The sequence below is a fragment of the Mytilus californianus genome, unplaced genomic scaffold, assembly GCF_021869535.1.
Source record: "Mytilus californianus isolate M0D057914Y unplaced genomic scaffold, xbMytCali1.0.p SCAF_2, whole genome shotgun sequence".
NCBI classification, from domain to species: domain Eukaryota; kingdom Metazoa; phylum Mollusca; class Bivalvia; order Mytilida; family Mytilidae; genus Mytilus; species Mytilus californianus.
In genome coordinates this window covers 36,059,996-36,081,928 of record NW_026262668.1, presented here as the reverse complement: position 1 = coordinate 36,081,928, position 21,933 = coordinate 36,059,996, and the positions used below count along the sequence as shown (strand labels likewise).

General features: G+C 31.3%; 1 protein-coding gene across 1 annotated transcript; it reads right to left on the bottom strand.

Moving 5' to 3' along the window:
• Positions 1-1,400: 1,400 nt before the first annotated feature.
• On the bottom strand, positions 1,401-20,757 carry LOC127729798 (uncharacterized). Its single transcript, XM_052237691.1, has 13 exons — positions 20,600-20,757; positions 16,931-17,143; positions 16,019-16,081; positions 12,229-12,426; positions 11,820-11,921; positions 11,013-11,117; positions 10,177-10,215; positions 7,859-7,912; positions 6,680-6,715; positions 6,023-6,073; positions 5,088-5,135; positions 4,028-4,118; positions 1,401-2,778 (listed from the first exon to the last, which is right to left on the bottom strand). Exons 1-13 carry the CDS (start codon positions 20,655-20,657, stop codon positions 2,190-2,192), a joined length of 1,647 nt encoding a protein of 548 aa, XP_052093651.1. The 5' UTR covers positions 20,658-20,757; the 3' UTR covers positions 1,401-2,189.
• Positions 20,758-21,933: the final 1,176 nt, after the last annotated feature.

Here is a 21,933-nt window from a genome sequence, read left to right as displayed (position 1 = left end):
GGCCAACTGTAGCCCGCCTCTGGGTGCGGGATTTTCTCGCTGTGTTGAAGACCCATTGGTGGCCTTCGGCTGTTTTCTGCTCTTTGTTCGGGTTGTTGTCTCTTTGACACATTCCCCAATTCCATTCTCAATTTTATTAACAAATATGAAACTGATATCCGTGCCTACTATACTTTCTTCTGAAATAATCTTCAACAAATCTCTTAAACAAAAAAGTTTTTCCAGCCGCACATACAAAATTTTTCAGAGTTAAAAAAAACCAAAAAACTATTAACAGAACATTCAAAGCCGTTTAAGGTCTACTTTGCTAGAGGTCAGGTAGATTCAAAGGAAAAGATTTGTAAGATTTACTACCATGGACCACGACGAAGAATGACGACAGAAGCCAAGTGATGGCTATAAATCATATGGACTAGTTTTAAGCGCATAACATGTTTCTTGAGGTTTTTTTTATCAGACCCGCTAGAAACGAACATTTGAAAAACCAAAAAAAAACAAAATAATTTTTTGAGTTGTCTTTTTTACTTATAACATTCCTATCTTTTTATTGATATCAGATAAATCATAACAATAATATATTATTGAATTTAGTGTTTTTGCCCCTTAATCAATTTAAAGTTGATCTTACGTTGTTTCTGTGGAAATCATCCACTACTTGTCTGGATCCAAGCGATTGAGAGAACGCTTTAATGAACAATGTGCAGGGAAGCTTGTTTATCACTAATGACAGTATAATGATCATTTGGTACGCTAGTCTTACTTTAGTTAATGTGCTGTGTAGTAAAGTTACTGTTTCATCAACGTTAACCCTAGTTTCCTGTTATTATCCTGTAGAAATATCCAATATGATAAGGAATCCGTGGAATTTAACATTTTTGCAGTGACAATAGATAAACAGCTGCATGACTTTAAGGTAAATGTAAAATAACAAAAATACAGAACTCTAAGGAAAATTCAAAACGGGAAATCTCTTATCAAATGGCAAAATCAAAAGCTCAAACACATCAAACGAATGGAAAACAACTGTCATATTCCTGATTTGGTACAGGCATTTCCTTATGTAGAAAATGGTTGATTAAACCTGGTTTTATAGCTAGCTAAACCTCTTATTAAGGGTCTACAGAAAGAGGAACAGTTATCAAGGGGTCAATCAATAACCATAAGTCATTGAAAACAATATATGCCTTAAAAAAAAATGACGGATAGAAAATCAACAATTCACAAATAATTGCACTCAGAAACTTTAGATTGGACTACATGAATCCCACGAAACACAGGGATACGCCGGAGAGGTAAGCAGTACCTGCTCTACTAGTTGCATTCGTTGTAATGTTCGTGCTAAATCAAAATCTAGTAATAATTCGGTAAATGTGTGTACTTTATAAATCAATCATTTGCTGTTTCATTTGAAATATCTTTAATTTTTCATATATTTCCTCATTTTCAATTAACTACCTCTAATGTAAAGCAATATCTATAAATTAACATTAAAGTACACACAATGTTTAGCACTTGAAAAAAAAAATTGATGGATTTTTATCCAAAGAGTTTTTTTTTATATATATGTTATATATTAAAGAAAATAATAAACTTAATTTGTCAAGTTTTTAACTATTCCATCTTTTCTCTGAATTATGTAAAGCCTGAATATTCTTTTCAGTTTTTAAAAAAATAATGAGAATGGTAATTGAAATTATACTACAGTTCAGTCAATATCTCATATATACAACCATTCATAAAATAAATCATTTACAATTCAAAACCAAGCTTTTAACGTGTCTACCACAAAAAAACAAAACAAAAACAAAAAACGTGAAAGAACACAGCATTCAATAAACCTTGCCATGAATAAAAAAAATTGCTAATTTGACTCAACATATATTTGGATACGAGTACCTTCGTTATCAGTGGTTAGCTGCAACGTCAAGTTGCGGTTATCAGTAATTATAAATGAGATGGTATCTTAATAAACTACTTTTTTTTTTAGCTTCACTCGACTTGTCTTACATAAGTTTTATAGCCTTTGTTTAAGCAAATTAAATATGATATGCGTGTCAACCTGGAATAAGGTAGATGAACATGAGCTACTTATAATTGACGCTTTATTGGAAGGGAAGTACTCGTATGCAATTGCACTTCTAGAGTCAAATCAAGAAATGGTTTATAAATAAATGATTCTGTAATGTCATTCAAGGATCTTCAAGTATCAATCCAGTTTTGTCGTCTGAACTGGTTCCATTAATAACATCATGACTGCTACTTGTTGACTTTGTTTCTTCTTCTGTCTCTTTTATTTTATCTTCTTGACTCTTTGTGAATATATTCTGCTTTTCGTTGTTTTCAGTCATGATATTGAGTTCTCGTAATGCTCCGTTGTCAAGTATCAATCCAGTTTTTTCGTCAGAACTGTCTCCATTAATAAAATCATGAGTGCTACTTGTTGACTTTGTTTCAGCTTCTATCACTTTTATTTCATCTTCTTGACTTTCTGTGGATATATTCTGATTGTCGTTGTTTTCAGTCATGACATTGAGTTCTCGTAATGCTCCATTGTCATTCAATTGAGTTTCTTTGATTTCTTCATCTAAATCAGTGATTTCAATATTTTCCGATTGCAGGCCGCTAAACATATCTCGTCCTAGTACTTCTATACCTGAATCAGTCCCGAAGGGTCTTACAGAAGTTGCTTGGAATCGTCGGAGGCTTCCTGTTACTGGGGCACTCACATCAGAAGTACTCGTGCGCTTTTCTCCATCGTGTTCTAGTATCGTACCTTTGCTAATATAAAAATGGTAATGTCAGTAAAACAAAAAGTAAATTATTGACAATAAAACCAATTATACTAAGTGTGAAGGTTGGCTCATAACGTGTAGGTTTGGCAATTCTTATGTTCATTTCATATAAGATAATTGAGTGTTAATCAACTTCAATGTTTCTAGAAATTGACATTTGCTTGGTGTCACAATTTCATTATCAAGCCTCATAAATTATCAATTAACTAACACTAAATGTTAACAGTTTTACCAATATGTACGTCAGCAAGTGCAAGTACATGTCAAGGATTACACATTTGAAGAAACATTTGAATACAATGATTCACACTTTTGTTCCTAAGTCATTCTATCGTCCATTTATTACATAGGAGAATGTCCTTGAATTTAAATAATCACAAAGAATCATTAATCTAACTAACAACATCTTTTATGCAGGTAGGGGGCTCGGTGGCCGAGGGGTCTAAGTACTCGAACTACAGTATCACTAGCCAGTCAACACTGAGGTTGTAATTTCGAATCCCGCACGGGGCAGGTGCACTCGACTCCAATCTTAATTAACTAGGATTGTCAGTTATCCTACCGAAAGTCGGTGGTTCCGTCCGGGCACTCCGGCTTCCTCCACCTTTAAAAACTGACCGCCACGAAAAAGCACAACAGTGTAAAAAGTGGCGTTAAACACCAATCAATCAATCAATCAATCAATCTTTTATGCAAGTCATAATTTCTATATTGTCATGCTCGACCTTTCGGTAAACTGGAGGGTTATTTCATTTTATGCAAAAACTGCAATGCTTTTACTTCTTTATTTGAAAAAAATAATTTCACTGATACTGGTATACTGTAAATAATATATAAAATATAAATTTATCTTGCTGTGTTGCTTTAAACCATATGCATTTTATATTGTTCAATGCCATTTTCTATACATTACAACAATTTCATCTATTAACTGGTATTTGTCAGGGTCAACTGTTGCATGTTTTTCAACGTTACCATGTTTGATCAGAAGCTTAAATGCAGCGATTTTCTCTCAGTTATATCCTATGAGAAAACCTGTTATGGTATATTCATTGAAAGATGTGTAATCCTTTTATAGGTATTACAATGTCATGTTTATAGTCATGTTTTCTCTAGTAATCCGACCCGCCTGCTAATTATTATGAGAACGAAATTTTATCTTGGACAACAAGTGAATTATTAAAAGTAGTACAGAGAAGTGAGTGGTTTTAAATTTACAATTCATATATTCTTACCCTACTCTTCTTTTATGTCTCAAAACCATGATGAGTACAATTATCATGATCACCAAAAGGGATATTATTACGACAGCAATAATCCATAAGTCTGAAAAAAACTAAGCTAATTGAAATTGAATGAAACTTGCGAGTGAATATACGGTACCAAATTCTCATGGCGTAAACAATGGTTTGAACCGCTTCTTCAAAAATCCTTTACCAAAAAAGGCCTATGAAGGTACATGAAGATCTGAAGCCAAAGTCTTATGGCAAAAATGATTTAGGCACAAAATAAACTCCTGCTGATCAACGAGTAATCTACCATTACCAATCCATCCTCATAAAATGTGACAAGTATTGACAAAGCTGCCATATGAAGGAAAATTTTGACAAAAAGTTATGCCCCTCCCTTCCAAATCATCTAAATTTACCACTGTTTTCTGTGGATCTTTTTTACTTATATGTTTTGTGTAGTGTAAGCTGTAATTTTTCTTGTTGCCTCTGTGTTGTCTTGCTTTCTTCGATTTAAATTTCTAGTCACCATCTTAGTATTGACTTTGATTTATTTAAGAATTGAATGCTTCTTTTTGTAAATTCATTTGGGTGTAAAAGCGTTGACCGAAGCACATTTTGTATGAAGCGCGGAAGCGCTTCATTCTAAAAATGTACGCACGGTCAACGCTTTTACAACCCTATGAAATTACTAAAAGAAGCATTCAATACTTATAATTACATTTTTTCGCTATGATCATGAAAACACGATTACTATCATTTTTTTTCTTTAATTTACATGTGCACTTTATTGTGGAAACGTGTGTCATCATATATGTTACAATTCATGAAATTCATTTTGAAATGAAGAATGACGCGAGATTGCTGTTAGCCAATTAAAATAACGTATAATAATGAAACATATATCTAATGTAATTATTTCGAATTGACCATCCTTTATCAAAAAAGTGTCAATTGTTTATGTGTATAGTAATTTTTCGAAACTATCGATTTTGGCACATTCTTATCACTCTAACAACAACAACAATAATAATTAACACTATAATAATTATAATTATGATAATACTATTTGATTCCGAGGAAGGTTTTCTGGGTTCAGCAGGTACAGCATGAACTAAAAAATAAAAACAAATTAGTTCAGTCGTTCATTTTGAATTATTTTATTAAAATTTCATGGTGGGTTGGGTTTTTTGTCGGAAGAACACAGAGCTGCATATAATATAGGACAGCCTATTGGTTGATATTTTATATGATGTAATAGCACCACAATTAGGGTTGTAATGCCAACAGAGGAAATTTAACTAAGAACATTTTGGTCAAATAATTCTGTATAATGGGAGTACTGCTTTTATTGCCAACATGGTTGCAAATCTCATGGATTTTAACCATCATTTTCTAATTTAGCAGGTTTTTAGCGAATTATACGTAATTGGGCAATATTTCAGATTTTGTTAAATTACGTCTCAATATCGAAAAATTAATATAATTTTATGTAGAATTAGTACTTCCTAAAATACAATCAATTTAAAGAATTATAAAAATGATCCCAATATGTATTTATAATATCTATACACTATATAAAATGCGGCAAAACATGATTTTTTTTCAATTTAGAATGCAATTGCCTAAAATTCCGTCTATTTAAATTTGTTTAAAATTTGTATTTTATTGTTGTGATCCGTTCTGGATTTGAGATATTATGATATAAGGGGGGTGTCGAATTCGTTTTTGCTGTGTAAATCATTAAATTTGATAACTGCCTGATCACATATGAAAAAGTACTAACTTGAAGCGTGACGATGTTACGATACCTTTATTTTGTCGTTTTGACGTTCTCCACTCTTCACATTGAGACTACTAGTAACTGATTTCACTTTGGCTTTTAATATATTAGTTGTATTTCTTGAGATTTCCAGTGACAATTGTTATTATGGTATAAAAAAAAACTTTTGACAATGGTAATTCAAAGATAGTACAACTCATTACATAATATATACATACTTGTACTGTATACACCAACCGAGGTACCGCCTGTAGATATTCGTGTAGTTTCTGTTATAAACATAAACAGTTTTCACGATTCAATTTTGATTTTGTCATATATCTTTTAAATAAGTTCAAACATTTATTTTAAAAGTATCAAACTTTAGGTAGAAAGCTTTTAAGGATAATAAAAATGATAGATTTTAACAACCTTCTTAGACATTTTTATCAATTCAAAGTATCCTTCTTTTACATTAGTTATTAATAAAATATATTTTTACAATGATAATTCAACTTGCTCGCTTAAAGTTGCATTTCAGTTTTAGAAATAGTCAAGGAAATATTGCTCTCAAATACCCAACTTCAAACTTTTTTTTAATTTTTATTTAAGAGATCAAGAATTTATCACAAATACAATTTTCTATATGCATTATAATCATGATATGGACCTACATATATGAGACTAAATTTCTCTATAAAACTTGACTTTAGTAAAAAAAAAAAAACGCTGTAAAATATATGCACCGACAAAACAATGATTTTCTCAATTATAGATTTCTATGTAAAAATACTTAAAGTTGTTACCAAATTTTGAAGTTTTTTATGAAAAATATAAAAGTACAACTTGCACACCATCCATATACTGAATTGTCATGCACATAATAATTATCGTACCTGTTGCACTGGTTTCATCATTTGGATTATCTGAAACTAATACAAACCGCTGTTTTATATTTCAACACATTGCACGATGTTCCATTTCGTGAATTTAATAAAAAAAAATATAGGATCTATTCTGCCTGTATGTTTATAACCAAAAACTACCCTTAAAAAGTACTTGAATCTTTACTAAACTACACTTACTTTGGCGTCATGCGTGTGAATACAATTTTTCAGACAATATGATGTCATAATTCGGAACATATTTTGGATTTTTTAAAGTTAGAAACTGCATTTTTAAGTAGAGTATTTTGCTAATGTTTAGTATCTTATTTAACCAATGAAGAAAGAGAGTACTTTCCGCACTAAACTCAAACCTTAGTCAATGAACAATAAGTGTATCGACGTCAATAGAATTATTATACATGTTTTGTAAGTCTAGATATACAAACATTGAGAAACTTTCGGACCGTATTAACTCCAAATTGTGTCGGATTTGATGAAGTCTGCCAGTGGATGAAGGTTATTATAAAACATGTTACAAAGATACAATGAAAGAGCTATTGTTTAAATTATTTTTCGGAGATTGTAGTACCCCCTCTTCACTTTAACATTCGCAACAAATGCAGCATTCGAAGTATATTTTACTGCTTTGATTTGTTTTGTTTTTGTCATGTCCTCATATATCCAAAGGGTGACTGATGAATCGAAGTATGGTCACTTGTGTTGTTCTTCCGACCGCCAGTAAAACCCTTGCTAAAATTGGACGTCCGTTTGTTTGTGCGGGATGTATATATAAATACGCAGCCAAGTCCAGTCATAATGGTGACGTTAACTTCGATGCCTCGTGTAAAAAGAGTGCCATGCTCCTTGCACATTATGAACCTTTGCAACAATTCTTTTAGGGTTCCTAAGGTGACCTGTTGCAAGGCAAAATTTCTGTCCCTTTCTAATATACCGTCTTTCATCCAGTACGACTCCTATTGCAGGACCTACTTATTGTATTTTTGATGACCTGTTCTCGTCCTAAACATGCATGAAATATTAGCCACTGGACGAAAAGCAACGAACAATCAATTAATCAGTTAGGTCATCATGATTCTCATTTTTTCACGCACACACACACACACACACACACACACGCGCACCGTATACATGCACTTGTAAACATTACTATAGAAACTGTAATCATACATTGTCTTGGTCTTATGGTAGTTGTGGTATATTCTTGAGTAGAAGGTGGCATATCTAAATTAAAGATTAAAAAATAATAATGACAAGATAGTTAAATACACCCCAATCGCACATGTTTTTATTTTGCCATAATGCAAAATAAAACAAAAACAAAAAAGAAGTCGCTGGTACGGAATTGTCCTTCATGAAAAATATTGTAATTTCCTTTATCTTTATCAATTTGTAAAGTTGTGTAGCAAAGTATTTATTAAATATTATATATATATATGTATATATATAGAAATTAGTAGCAGAAACCAAAATGTACTGAAATATTGGTCACCACCGCAAATTTGACAAACCAATGACTTATTAAATATAAAAAAAAACAGTGTAAAACAAACAATACAGAACCCTAAAGTGTAACTGCCCTAGTACAACTAAAATAAGTGAGTTAAACAACTATTCCGGTTGAGTGTCAAATCCCCTACCCGTCTTTTCTTATCGGAAAAACATCTCGTCGACAAAATCTTTCACTTAAATAACAACATACATCTTAAATGCAAAACACAAAAAAAAAACGTAAAATACCAACAAGAATGTCACCTACAAAATGTAATGCCTGACCACTTTTGACTGAAGTGTTTCAATAAATAACGTAGATTGTTGAAAGAGGTGGATAATTGATCAAACTGTTTTAATTAATTATTGTATAGCCAAACTAAAACCGCCGACGTTTGGTATTTTGTTATTATGTTCACGTGATTATGCCCATATCAATAGAGGTAGGCCAAAGCAGAGATTAGACTACATATACATTCTTTAAAGTGAGATTTTAGTAGATAAACTCATCTGAGATACCAGGATTGAAATTTTGTATTTGCGTCAGACGCGCGTTTCGTCTACAAAAGACTCATCAGTGACGCTCGAATCAAAAAAAGTTAAAAAGGCCAAATAAAGTATGAATTTGAAGAGCATTGAGGACCAAAATTTCCTAAAAGTTTTGCCAAATACAGCTAGGGTAATCTATTCCTGAGGTAGAAAAGCCTTAGTATTTTAAAAATTTAAAGTTTTATAAACAGTTAATTTATAGTTATGACAACACAGAATCGCAGAATCGTAGAATCGTTTTCAAAGCCGATGCTACTACTCTTATATCTTACTTTGGCTTACCTTCTTTTTTAAGGTTTTCGATATTTTTTGTATTTTTAATTCATTCTAAAGATGTTATTTGCTTTTGATTTCATGCTTGAAATAGATGACTATAAAGGATACATTATCTTTCTTCTCTTCTTAATGGAAACAATCAATATACAACATTAATGCATTATGTTTTAAAAAATGGTATTATTTTATTAAATTTGTAGAGAGCTTGCATTTCCTATTATCAAAGAGGGACAATTTTAGAATATGGGATATTCTTTTTATTCAAATGACAATTAAATCATACATTTTCAAATTAATGGATTGTTGCTCTCACTATACCATCGAATACTTACTACTTCTATGCATGGAAAACAATTTAAAAGTTCCCTCACAAATAATTTTCATTTTATCATTTCGAGACAGATTAATGCTGAGAATGCCTGGCCCAAGTCAGGAGCCTGTAATTCAGTGGTTGTCGTTTGTTGCTGTATATCATATTTGTTTTCCGTTTATTGTTTGACCAGTAAACAGGCCGTTAGTCTTCTCGTTTGAATTGAGTTACATTTGTCATTTTTTGTCTTTTCATGGTTTTCATAAAAAGGATGAAGGTTTGGTACCATTAAAACGTTTAAACCCGCTTCATTTGTTTGCACCTGTCCTAAGTCAGGATTCTGATGTTGAGTAGTTGTCGTTTGTTGATGTGGTTCATAAGTGATTCTCGTTTCTCGTTTTTTATATAGATTAGACCGTTGTTTTTCCCGTTTGAATGGTTTTACACTAGTAATTTTGGGGGCTCTTTATAGCTTACTGTTCGGTGTGAGCCCAGGCTCCGTGTTGAAGACCGTACTGTGGCCTATAATGGTTTTCTTTTATAAATTTTGACTTGGATGGAGAGTTATCTCATTGACATCTTCTTATATCTATAATATGCGGTATTGGTTTTGCCCATTGTTGGAGGCCGTACGGTGACCTATTATAGTTGTCAACGTCAATTGGTCTTTGGTGGGGAGTTGTTATGTTTGCAATAAAACCACATCTTTTTATCTTTATATGGTGTAAATTAATTGAATCAAAAGAAACACAATGTTCTGTTAACGACAGAAGGATCTATACATGAAACAAATCAAAACTCACAAACATAAGTTATTCAAATATAAGTTATACAAATATAAGTTCTACAAATATCAACTTACGTTCTGTCGTTTCCTTGATAGTCGTCACCGTCGAGACAGCTAGCGAGGAATAAAATTTAAATACTAGTAAATATTGCTAATTCATATCTTTTTTGTTTTTTTTTCATTTACATCATGAGGGGCAGGATATGCCTACTTGATTTAATCTGTTGTGTATGAATTATCATTGTCTAAGTTTAATTTGTGTGTGTGGTCTGCTGTTTAGATCTGTGTAACAATGTCTCTAATAAATTGTTTTTTTTTTTGTTATTACAAAAAATAACCTAAAAAATATAAAAAAAAAATAGGAGTTTGATATAATTTTCGCGAGCACAACAAATGTCTCTGGAATTACCTTTATCAAGCATGATAGAAACCCAAAGCCTGGAATTCTACAAATGTAATACTTTGGAGAACACAAAATTAAAAAAGAAAATATCATAACGCCTATCAGTACTTATTCAGCTCATAATTACAGTTCTAAAATACCATCACGGCTCAAACAATAGTTCAAAAAAAGTAATCTAGGCATAATATAATTAATATAATTGACAGCTCATTTAAACCCATTTATAGAAGATGATCTATCTACTAAACCTTTGTGCCATTTTAATACTGTGTCCAAAATATTTCTTTTAAAAGAGAGGCGAAAGATACCAAAGGAACATTCAAACTCATAAGTCGAAAATAAACTAACAACGCTATGGCTAAAAAAGAAACAGACAAACAGACAAACAACAGTACCCAAAACACAACATAGAAAACTAAAGACTGAGCAACACGAACCCCACCAAAAACTGATGACAATGTTATACCATATATTAAAACACCAAATCTTAATTTCGAAATGTACATACAACATAAATCTTCTTCAGAAATGTCGACTCTGTCCCTCGCTGTGATATTACCAATTTCATGGAACTCAACAAATTTGAGACTGCTTTGATATGACATATCTTCGTCTATCAAATATAATAATAGAAAGAATAATAAAAAAAATAGTTCATAGACAAATATAACAATATTGTTGGTCATGCATTATAAATAATCTTTCATCAATTTTCATGAAATTACTAATTTATTCAAACTCATAAGTCGAAAATAAACTGACAACGCCATGGCAAAAAAATAAAAAGACCAACAAAAACAGCAGTACATAAAACACAACATAAAAAACTAAAGACTGAGCAACACGAACCCCACCAAAAACCGGGGATGATCTCAGGAGCTCCGGAAGGGTAAGCAGATTCTGTTCCACATCTGGCACCCGTCGTACATTTCGCTTGAGATTTATCTCAGTTTTGATAACGATATCATTATTTTGTAAAGAACTCATCCCTACAAAGATACTTAACTGGTATTGTGCACAGTACCATATAGTTTGTACCTTATCTGAGTCATAAAAAAACTTGATGTGAATTAATTCGGGAAAACCAGTATACAAATCGGTAGGTCACTCTTGTCTTTTTATTAATCTGAGAGAGCGTGGCCCATGCACAGAACGACCGTTTAGCTTAGTGTCATCTATATAGAATATGCGACTGGTTGACTAACCAAACAGCTACCGTTTTGAATAGTATATTTTTAGAAATTCGCAGACTTTCCACAGCGCTTTGTGAAACGAAAACTTTTTTAACGTAACAATTTAACTAAAATCACAAAACCTGTGTAGCAAATTCCTTTTCTAGCATCGTCACAGTCTCCAAATTCTACCCGTAAAGAACATTCATCAGTTTTCCTCACAAACTGGCAACGCCGTATCAAACCTAAATGAATAAAGAAAATATGTATTACCACATTATTGTCTTGATAAAACTAAGGATTAAAGTATGGTAGCATATTCAACACTATGTCTAAACTAAACCATTTAGGAAACTTATCTTTTTGATCTTATTCTATTAGCTGACATCACATAATGATATTATTTTTACGAATGCATAATAAATTAATGCGTGCATTATTTTTCTAATTAATTATTATGAAGATCACTGTTATTTCATAATTTCCCATTCTCCAACCCCTAAAAATGCATAGAATAATTATATTGAAAATCTGAGTAAATTATATAATTACTGCTTTTCAGATAGTCTGTTTCGACCGTTTCAAACCACTCTTTACCCCTATCAGGAACCTGAATACTCTTTGGGAGTTTATATAATTGGTGCTGATTGTCTAGTTTGGCGACTGAGCTACTTAGTGATTTGCAGTCACTTTGACTATCGCTGTACGTTTTGGCCTCATTTGAAGTCATCATAACTTGGTCATTAGCAACTACAAAATAAATAAAGCATTAGAAACAACTATGATGACACTGTTAGCAGTCCTCTTACTAAGCTGTTTACACCTTTCAGGGCCTATTCCAATCTAGCCTAAGCTGTCAGGTTATCATAAGAAAATTATTCCCATGTCGCCTTAGTGTAAAATTCCAGTTTTCAGTATCAAACATTTGTCAAACAAAGACAAATGGGATCGTGAGTGAACATTTAACATAGGCCAAGTACGTTGGGGTTTAATGCTGTATACAAATATAACATATTCATGTACACAAATTCAAATTAGGATAAAAAGAATAACAACTTTGATAAATATTATATAATTATTTATTTAATAATTTAAGTAGCACCTTCAGAATTAGCATAAATCCACAATTGTCATAGGAGTTTGACAACAAAATTGATTAATAAGTATAATGTTAGTTGTATTTTGCAGACAAAAAATAGCATAATGTCAATCATTTTTTGTACCAAATCTAATTTAAATAAATTGAGCAAATGCAAATTTTGTCATGATACTCGTGTTTATTTTTGAATAATATTAAAATACAATGTCACTGTAATCTTTTGAAAATTCATAATGTATGATTTCAAAGAAGGAGTAGACCTTCTAAAGAGAATTTTTTATTTTCTTTATCATTTTACAAGAATTACTAAGGAAGGAAGAATTGTTTTTAAATATTGTAATAATTCATTAACCTTACTAAACAATCTAAGATTTCAATATGGTTGCTATTATTTCTTAAACGATAAAGCAATTTTAAACTGTTGATTTATATTTTATGAAATAACAGAACAAGACTAGTATTATATAGCTTTGTTTATTCCAGATAAATTCACATTTAGCGTTAGTACAATTGCAACCTCGTCATAGAACTTTTGTATATATATTGTTACCTGGAAATATACAGTTGTGGCGAAATGGGAACACGTCGTTATATGACCAATACAGTTTAAAAGACAGTAATGTGTATTTTAATACTAGTATGTTATCAAGAGTCAAGGGTGGTATAAATATGTAATAAAACATTATTCCGGAAATAACATATATTCATGCAAAGAAAAGGAGCATATTAAATACCAAATTCGGTCAGCACTTCAATACTGTATCTTACCTTCGAAAAATAAAGTAAATATAATCTAGAAATGTATTGATTGATTGATTGTTGGTGTTTCAACGCTACTTTTAAGCGCCACATTTGGGCTATTTCGTGGTCAGTTTTTATAGGTGAAGGAGAGCCGGAGTGCCCGGAGAAAACCACCGACCTTCGACAGAAAAACTGACAATCCTAGTCAATTAAGATTAGAGTCGAGTGCACCCACACGAGCTGGGTTCGAACTCACAACCTCAGTGTTGACTGGCTAGTGATAGTAGTAGAACTACTTAGACCACTTGGCCACCGAGGCCCCTATAGAAATGTAGAATCAATTTATCAATGCAATGCTTATAAACTGTCAGTTTTGCCGGATATTTCTGATGCAAATGGTTATTTTATATTTAAACAATTAGCAAGAAGAAACGTTTCACACATCATTCACCACAGACGCCTACTACATAATTTACAATAAGAAGTATAGGATTTCACACATTACTCACCACAGACGCCACCTACTTAATTTATTATAGATGGTATACAAACATCACTGAAAGATCATTGTCTTATAGAAAGCTGAATAGAAATACACTTAGAGAACTACACCTACATGTTTTGCCACAAATATATAGATAGGTGTCTTTACAATACATCAATTATGATTCGTTCAGCGTCTAAATTTACGTCGCGTTTTTCACACAAATGTTGGCGAATTCCACGCAAATCTGTCTTGAGTATGATAAACGATTGTACATTGCGACTTAATAAAGTGAAATCAAAATTGTAAATAAAAATATACTCAAAATATCATAGAACTTTTCACTTGCATCTAGAAATTAATACATTAGTTTATGATTTGACTTAATTATAGAAAAATCAGCTGTCAAAAACTTAACATTTAAATTTTGACTGTAAATGAACTCAGATTTATTTCTAGAAATTACTAACCTATGTCTTGAAATTTTACTTGAAATTAGAAAATTCGTTTTCATTAAATTCAAGATAAAAAGCTATTCTATGTTTGGGATGTCGGAAAGCACATAAGCGCTCAATTTCTAGTAAGTTCCTGATATGAATTCATTTTAGTAGTGACCCTCATAAATCAAATCAACTGTCCTATTGAACACAGTTTCAAATGAGGTGATGATTGACTAATTATAATGGCATTTCATAGCTAAAACACAGTTCTGTTCAACGCCACGAAGGATTACATTAAATAAAGTCATCCCTTTTAAAATTTACGGACGCCATCACGAGTTGGTTGACTGATATGGAATATCTGTTGAACAAATGACGATGTATATGCTCCAATTGTCGGAACCACACTTATGTCCTCTTTTCTTTGAATGTGACAACACCGAATGAGACATATCACGAATATTTTTTACATGAGCCACTTGAATGGTGCCACATGTGCAACATGATCTTCTTACACTTCCGGTGCATCTTGGATCACCCCGGTTATTGATAGGGACCGTGTTGCTCTGACTGCTGTTCTCTATGTTGTATTTTGTAAACTGTAGTTTGTCTTGTTTATGTTTTTCGTTTTTTCCCCATGGAGTTGTTAGTTTGTCTTCGACTAATGAGTTTGAATATCCCGTTGGTATCTTTCACTCTCTTTCTCTGTCTTTGTACTACTCATTCATTATAACGCTGATTTTGACAATTTGCTGTTTACCACTGAGACTTAATCATTTCAATTCAGTGGTATGTCATTTCGCTTATACTACCTTTTTACATATTGATATGAAATAAAGGCTAAATCATGTTACTTTAATTTTTCTTCCCTTAGTTTATTTATTTTGTATTTACATTGTATCATAGATCAAATTTATTTGTTCAGTGTATGTTCACTGTTGTTAATATGTCTTTTGAATGAGTAAATCCATTTCAATTGATATTTTATAGTGTGTCTTTCTATGTTGTGATGTTACACTATTGTTTCAGATAAGGGTGAAGGTTTGGTACCATTAAAACGTTCAAACCCGCTGCAATTGTTTGCACCTGTCCTAAGTTAGGAATCTGATGTTCAGTCGTTGTCGTTTGTTGATGTGGTTCATAAGTGTTTCTCGTTTCTCGTTTTTTATATAGATTAGACCGTTGGTTTTCCCGTTTGAATGGTTTTACACTAGTCATTTTTGGGGCCCTTTATAGCTTGCTGCTAGGTGTGAGCCAAAGCTCCGTGTTGAAGACCGTACTTTGACCTATAATGGTCTACTTTTATAAATTTTGACTTGGATGGAGAGTTGTCTCATTGGCAGTCATACCACATCTTCTTATATCTAAATCAGCGTGGTAAAACAGTAACCTTACTGATTTAAAATAAGGAATCATCACCATGATTCCTTTTCCCATACATATGGGGTATGAATGTGATATTCTTGAAACGTATTTTGATAGCCACAGGTCTTCCTGTCAACTATGTTACGGCAAATTGCAATCCCGTTTATTAAGTTCTGTTTAAAAGTCTAAAATTTATAACATAATTTTACAAACCACATGTGTAATTCAGCTTGAAAGACGTTGGCACTCGTTCATGTTTTATATCTGTGCATATTCCTGAAGAAAGTAAAAATAAAATACACAAAATAAACATTTCTAAGCTAAAAAAAAAAAACCCAAAATAATATGATTTCCATGCGCACAACTCGTGTTTCTGGGGTAACTATCTTTAGCTCGTGACCAGATGTTTGAATGGCCTAAAATTTAAATCGTCGGAGAGCATAAAACCAAAATAGGTTATTAATTAGAATAGCCATATTTGGACGAGGCAGTTTGAACCTAGGTTTTTGCACAATTACATAAACTGGTGTTATAGAAGTATGAACCTGTTAACGTTCTATGGAACGCTCATATCTAGGACGCTGGTGTTAAATGTTTCTTGCTTTTATCTAGGACTGAATGTTTTGGTTTTTTATTTATTATTTTACATAAATTAGAATAAATATGAATGAAGGAAATGTGGTGCGAGCTAGCAATCAAACATCATAATAAAACTAAAATGGCATCTATAGGTCAGCATACGATCTGAATAAGTGTTAAGCAAACTTGTAAATCGTAGTTTTTCTACTGAACTACTCTGTATAATGTTCTAAGGCACGTATTTTCCTTTTAATAACACAACTACTTCGTCTCTATAGCCTGCATTTTTAATAAAAAAGATATCAAAATCCTTATATTCAACTTATTGCATTTAAATAATTAAAAAATGTGCCATGTCAATCGTTAAATTCGATTCAAAATTCATTTCCAGTTCACGTATATTCATAAGTCTGATATTATTCAAAAAGTAACTTCTTATCATGTACAAATATGTAACATTTTTTAATGAAATATACACAAGTGCATTTTATAATTCGACTAAAAATGGGCTTTATATACCAATTAAATAAATCATAAGTAGCATACTATTTTGTTCCGTTTCAGTTTCATTTTGACATCCTACTGCAAACTTTTCTAGGCCAGTCCATGCTGTGTCGTTGACTTCCAAAGCTTTCAGTACGGAAGAAGCATTGCTTTGTAATATTTGGAATGGTATAAGTGTACCGGAAAACTCAGATGTGCAGTTTTTCTGTGCATCGCCATACTGGGTATCCGAAATAATTGATATATTCAAGCTAGCTGTAATTTAATAAAAACATGTTATGGGCCAAATTGTAATGCACTATAGAGATAATTGTATAAAATTATTCTGCTCGGACAGATAAAAGTAATTCAAAAAGTCTTTCAAGTTTTATCGTAAATAAACAGTATCAAAAAGTAAAATCACAAAAATACTGAACTCCGAGGAAAATTCAAAAAGGAAAGTCCCTAATCAAATGGCAAAATCAATAGCTCAAACACATCAAACGAATGGATAACAACTGTCATACTCCTGACTTGGTGCAGGCATTTTCTTTTGTAGAAAATGGTGGATTGAACCTGGTTTTATAGCTAGCTAAACCTCTCACTTGTATGACAGTCGCATCAAATTCCATTATATTGACAACGATGCGTGAACAAACAAACAGACACAATAGGTAAAAATGTCAAAAATAGGGGTACAGCAGTCAACATTGTGTTATCATCTTAATCACTATAAAAACAAACAAATGTAACAAAGAAGCACAAAAAGGCATACATCAAATTTAACATCCTCATTTTGCTTTTTTATTATACGATTTTATTTATCTATGTAAAATCCACCAAAAAGGAGGGAAGGTTTTGAGTACTGGCGTAGAATCGTTCAAAGCTTTATTTGTGTATTCTGAATTATATCTTAATTCTAAATATAAAACAAATTGGCATGTTACTGGGACTTGACTATATGTGTTGCTGTCTACCTTTACCTCTTGTTCAACCAGATTGTAAAATTGACAATACAGTTGGGACATTTAAATTGACCAGCTGGTATTGTTAGAGTTGAGTCTACCTTGATGCTACCTGTACTGTTTTTTTATTCACCTAACCCAACCTTACAGCATGACTTTTTCCTGAAGTTTTTTTTCACCTAGGGTTATTCTATTATGAAATTGATAGGGACGAAAATATTATTGGTTTTCATTGTTTTAAATCCCCAAATAAAGATGATTTATCTAATTTTGACCCAAAAATCTAAATCAGTAAAACATTTTCTTAACTGCATGTTAATATGTATGAAAATTAAAACTGTTTTTTTACATAATAAATGAATCTTTAGATTTTTAACCCTTATACATAGTATTGTTCAGTTGTCAGTTAAACAAGAAATATCTATTCAGATGTTTTCAATTTTAGTTTTCAGATCGATATGTTATGCATTTCTTCATATATCCCTTCAAACTTTTCATTTTGGAGTATTAATGTAATGTTTGAAATCTATTGGAATCAATGTGCATAAAATGTTGGGATTTATTTTATTTGAATTCACTTCTTAGATGCCATTTAATATTGCTTCTTAAAATGAGAATTGTTTTTCCAAGAATGGATTGTCATGAATGTATCAAGGAGGAAATAATTCATTCAAAATGTTTTGTGTGGCTTTCATATGATGATTTACATGTAAATTTGAAATAATTTTGGAGTATACATTACAGTGTTTTTCTTTGAAATCTATTTGGATTTTTGTGCATAAAAACACTGAATTCACTCGAGGGAATTCAATTTTTATAAGTTGGGATTTAGTTAATCTAAAAGGGAAACAAAAATAAAACTGGAATTAGGAGAAATAAGTTCATCCAACATGTTTTTGCGGCTTTAAATTTGATTTGAAAATAATCATTATATAATTCTGGATTTAATATGAAGACGATTCATCTGTTTCAATGGGATATATATCATAAATATGAACTAATATGTGAATATAGTGGATATAGTCAAATCTAGTGATAAAGGGAAAAATAAAAGTAAGATTTTCCAAAAAAAATCATGTGAGAATAACAATTTGGAATGTGATATTGGAAATACTTATTATAAAATTCTGAATCTAATATTGTTTAATTGGGACATATATCATGGGTAATGAAATAAAACTGAATATTGTGGATATAGTAAAACAATTGTTATAGTGAAAAATATGAATAAAATATTCCAGAAACTTTGTAAAGTGAGGATAATCATTTTGAATGTGATATTGGAAATGAGCAAAAATGACAAAATTCGGGATCTTATATAAAACCTCTGCACCTGTTTAATTGTGATATATATCATGGGAAATTAAACAGAATACTGTGGATATGGGAAAAAATCTAGTGATATAGTGAAAAATGAAAAAAAATATTCCAAAATGTAAAAAGAATTAGGAGATTATTTTAGAATTCTTTCAAATAGTGAAACTGAAATGCTGGATGGGATATCAAATGTCAATTTCAATAAATAAATAAAATTGTTCAATCATAACTATTATTTTGATATTTCACTATGCATAAACACTTTGTTCAAGAATAATGTCAATAAGAATTGAATAAATGTTTAAGTGAAGGAATGCACACATTTGTTCTGGTTTCTATTAATCCTGGAAAATTATGGAAATTATAAAATAATTTAAAAGATTTCCACAAGAGTTTGGAAAAATTATTTTGAGTTATCTCCCATTAGAAAAAGCGAAATAGATAAATAGATAAAAGAGGTCTTTTCAACAATATGAAAGAAATCCAAGCACTCATAGTATTTGGCTATGAAAACATTATGAGGAAATGTAGTGCATTATACAACATGCAATTTAATACCCTGCAAGAAAAAAAAACATATACATTCTTGTTCTGGCTTTCTCGCTCCTAAAATTTGAAATGACAGTAAAATGGAAACTCTCTTTTTCCTTCTTAATGTTGTGTTTCTTTGGTAATAAATTGTATCATTAATTTCAATGGTTAAAAAGACTGTAGTTACATTGTTTATTTCCTTTACTTGTTTTTAGGATTCTCTAATGCAAAACATGGGGAAATGATTTTTTTTTTAAATCAGCAGTTTTTAGCAAATATTTGAACATGAAATAAGTTTACATCTTGTGGCCATACTTTAGCTTTATTCATACCATATATAGTAATTTAAACTGTATGCATGTTTTATTATTTAACAAGATAAAAATTGAAGCCTTAATGCCACATGGATAACTTTTGAAAGACCTATCCCAGTTACGCTACAACAGTCGCAATGCAACAGGTAAAGTAATGGGACAGCACCCAGGTAGACTCTTAATGTATGAGTGATCATCTATTCATCAACTGTAGCTATATCAACTGGTCAATTTAAATGTCCATATTATATTTTAATAAGTTTTGATATATGTAAACATCAGAAATATACCCGAATTTGTTTCATTCGCCTTCTGAATTTAACCTGCAAAGGTTAGTTTTCCATTAAACTGATACGGGATGCGTACGGACGAACGGACATACTTTCGGAAGGACACACGTACAGGAAACATAATACCCCGACGGGTAATAAAACTAAAGTTTTGCTTATCGGTAAAGTAGGTGCTGCTTGCTTTTAAACTTAATGCGTTAAATATTTAGGTAAAATTCGAATACAATACCGATTAAAATATAGACAACGTTAAACAATTAAAACGCTTTAAACGTTCTAATAAAAATGTGTAACAAATCAGTAATATTAACTTACCTCCAAAATTGATTATGGAAAAGATGAACACGAGAAAAATTTGAAAAATGCACTTCATGTTTAACTTGTCCCGATCACTACATAGCTTGTGTTACTCAAATTAGGAAACACTCAAGTTTACATCCGCTGTATCAATAATGTATAAGGAAACATTTGTGATTTGTGTTATTAATCTGAAAGTATTCATGAATTTCCATCGCATTCATTTAATCTAATTTTATGCATGACATTACTGGTACAAATGCGCATTTCGGCAAATAATGCATCTAATGTGATGTTTAATTTTTTATAATTTTTCTTATTTTTTTTATCAAAAATTTCAGTTTAAATAATCTCATGACATAAATAGGTTTGCCATATGAGCGTTTAAAAGCTTTTATCATTAACCAATTTTTCGAATATCTTGTATACATAATTTATGTCACTATATATTCAATGTATGTATGTTTTAAAGTAGCACTTCAGTCTTATAAAAAAAAATTTGGAGATTTTTTTTTATTACATTATTTTAAAGTATCAATCTGAAGATTTTGTAAAAATCCCAGAATCATTATCATGTCACAACAGGGATTAAATTGATAATTAAATTATGTAAATAAAAGCACTTGTTAATTACTTTAATTATAGGGGCATATGGGAGGAGATAAATCCTTTATACTAAATGTCCATTTGTTAATCTCTGACTGAAAACTTATCCAATAAAAGTAATTGATATAACTGTGGAGGAAGATAGGGAAGATAAATATATGAATAAAAATAATAATTTCACAGTATATTTCCTTTTGAATGCCAATGAGAATTTTTATTTTTTTTTATTGTGAATGATGTTAAATATTGATTATATGCAGCCGGTCACTTCTTTTATTCTCTTATCGTCGACTGTCTAGACAGATGAGGAGCTTTGCCTATATTTAACTACTACTTTACAGATGTTGGTCAAATCTGTGATGTCTAACTCCAGCAAAATACCAAATAAATGTTGTAAAGGGATGGACAGTGCACAAAAAATGCAAATGTTACATTCTAAGTGTGTACAAAGTGTGGTTTTATTGATAATATAATGGTGTCAGAACACTCTTAGTGTGTTCCAAGCGGAATATTTATATTTATGTTGAATTTATAGGGGTTAAACGAAGGATATTCCGTTGTGAGGTAATTTTTCAGAACAAAATTTTATATGAATTGTTACCAAAAAATGAAAATAGAAACTTAAGGTCACACACTTTGGTTTGGCTTTGATGTGTGTGTGATTAAAGGGAGTAACTTCTGCAAAATCGTGTCCCAGTTTTTAGATAGTTTGTTTATGAATGAATTCATAGGTCTCCAGAGATGAA

Excerpts from the sequence above, each read along its gene's own strand:
- LOC127729798 (XM_052237691.1), bottom strand. The coding sequence starts at position 20,657 with ATGAAGTGCATTTTTCAAATTTTTCTCGTGTTCATCTTTTCCATAATC. Across the intron at positions 11,118-11,819 it reads AAAAGGAATTTGCTACACAG|ACGAAGATATGTCATATCAA; the intron begins GTTTTGTGATTT and ends TATATTTGATAG. Across the intron at positions 10,216-11,012 it reads TTCTGAAGAAGATTTATGTT|CTGTCTCGACGGTGACGACT; the intron begins GTATGTACATTT and ends ATTCCTCGCTAG.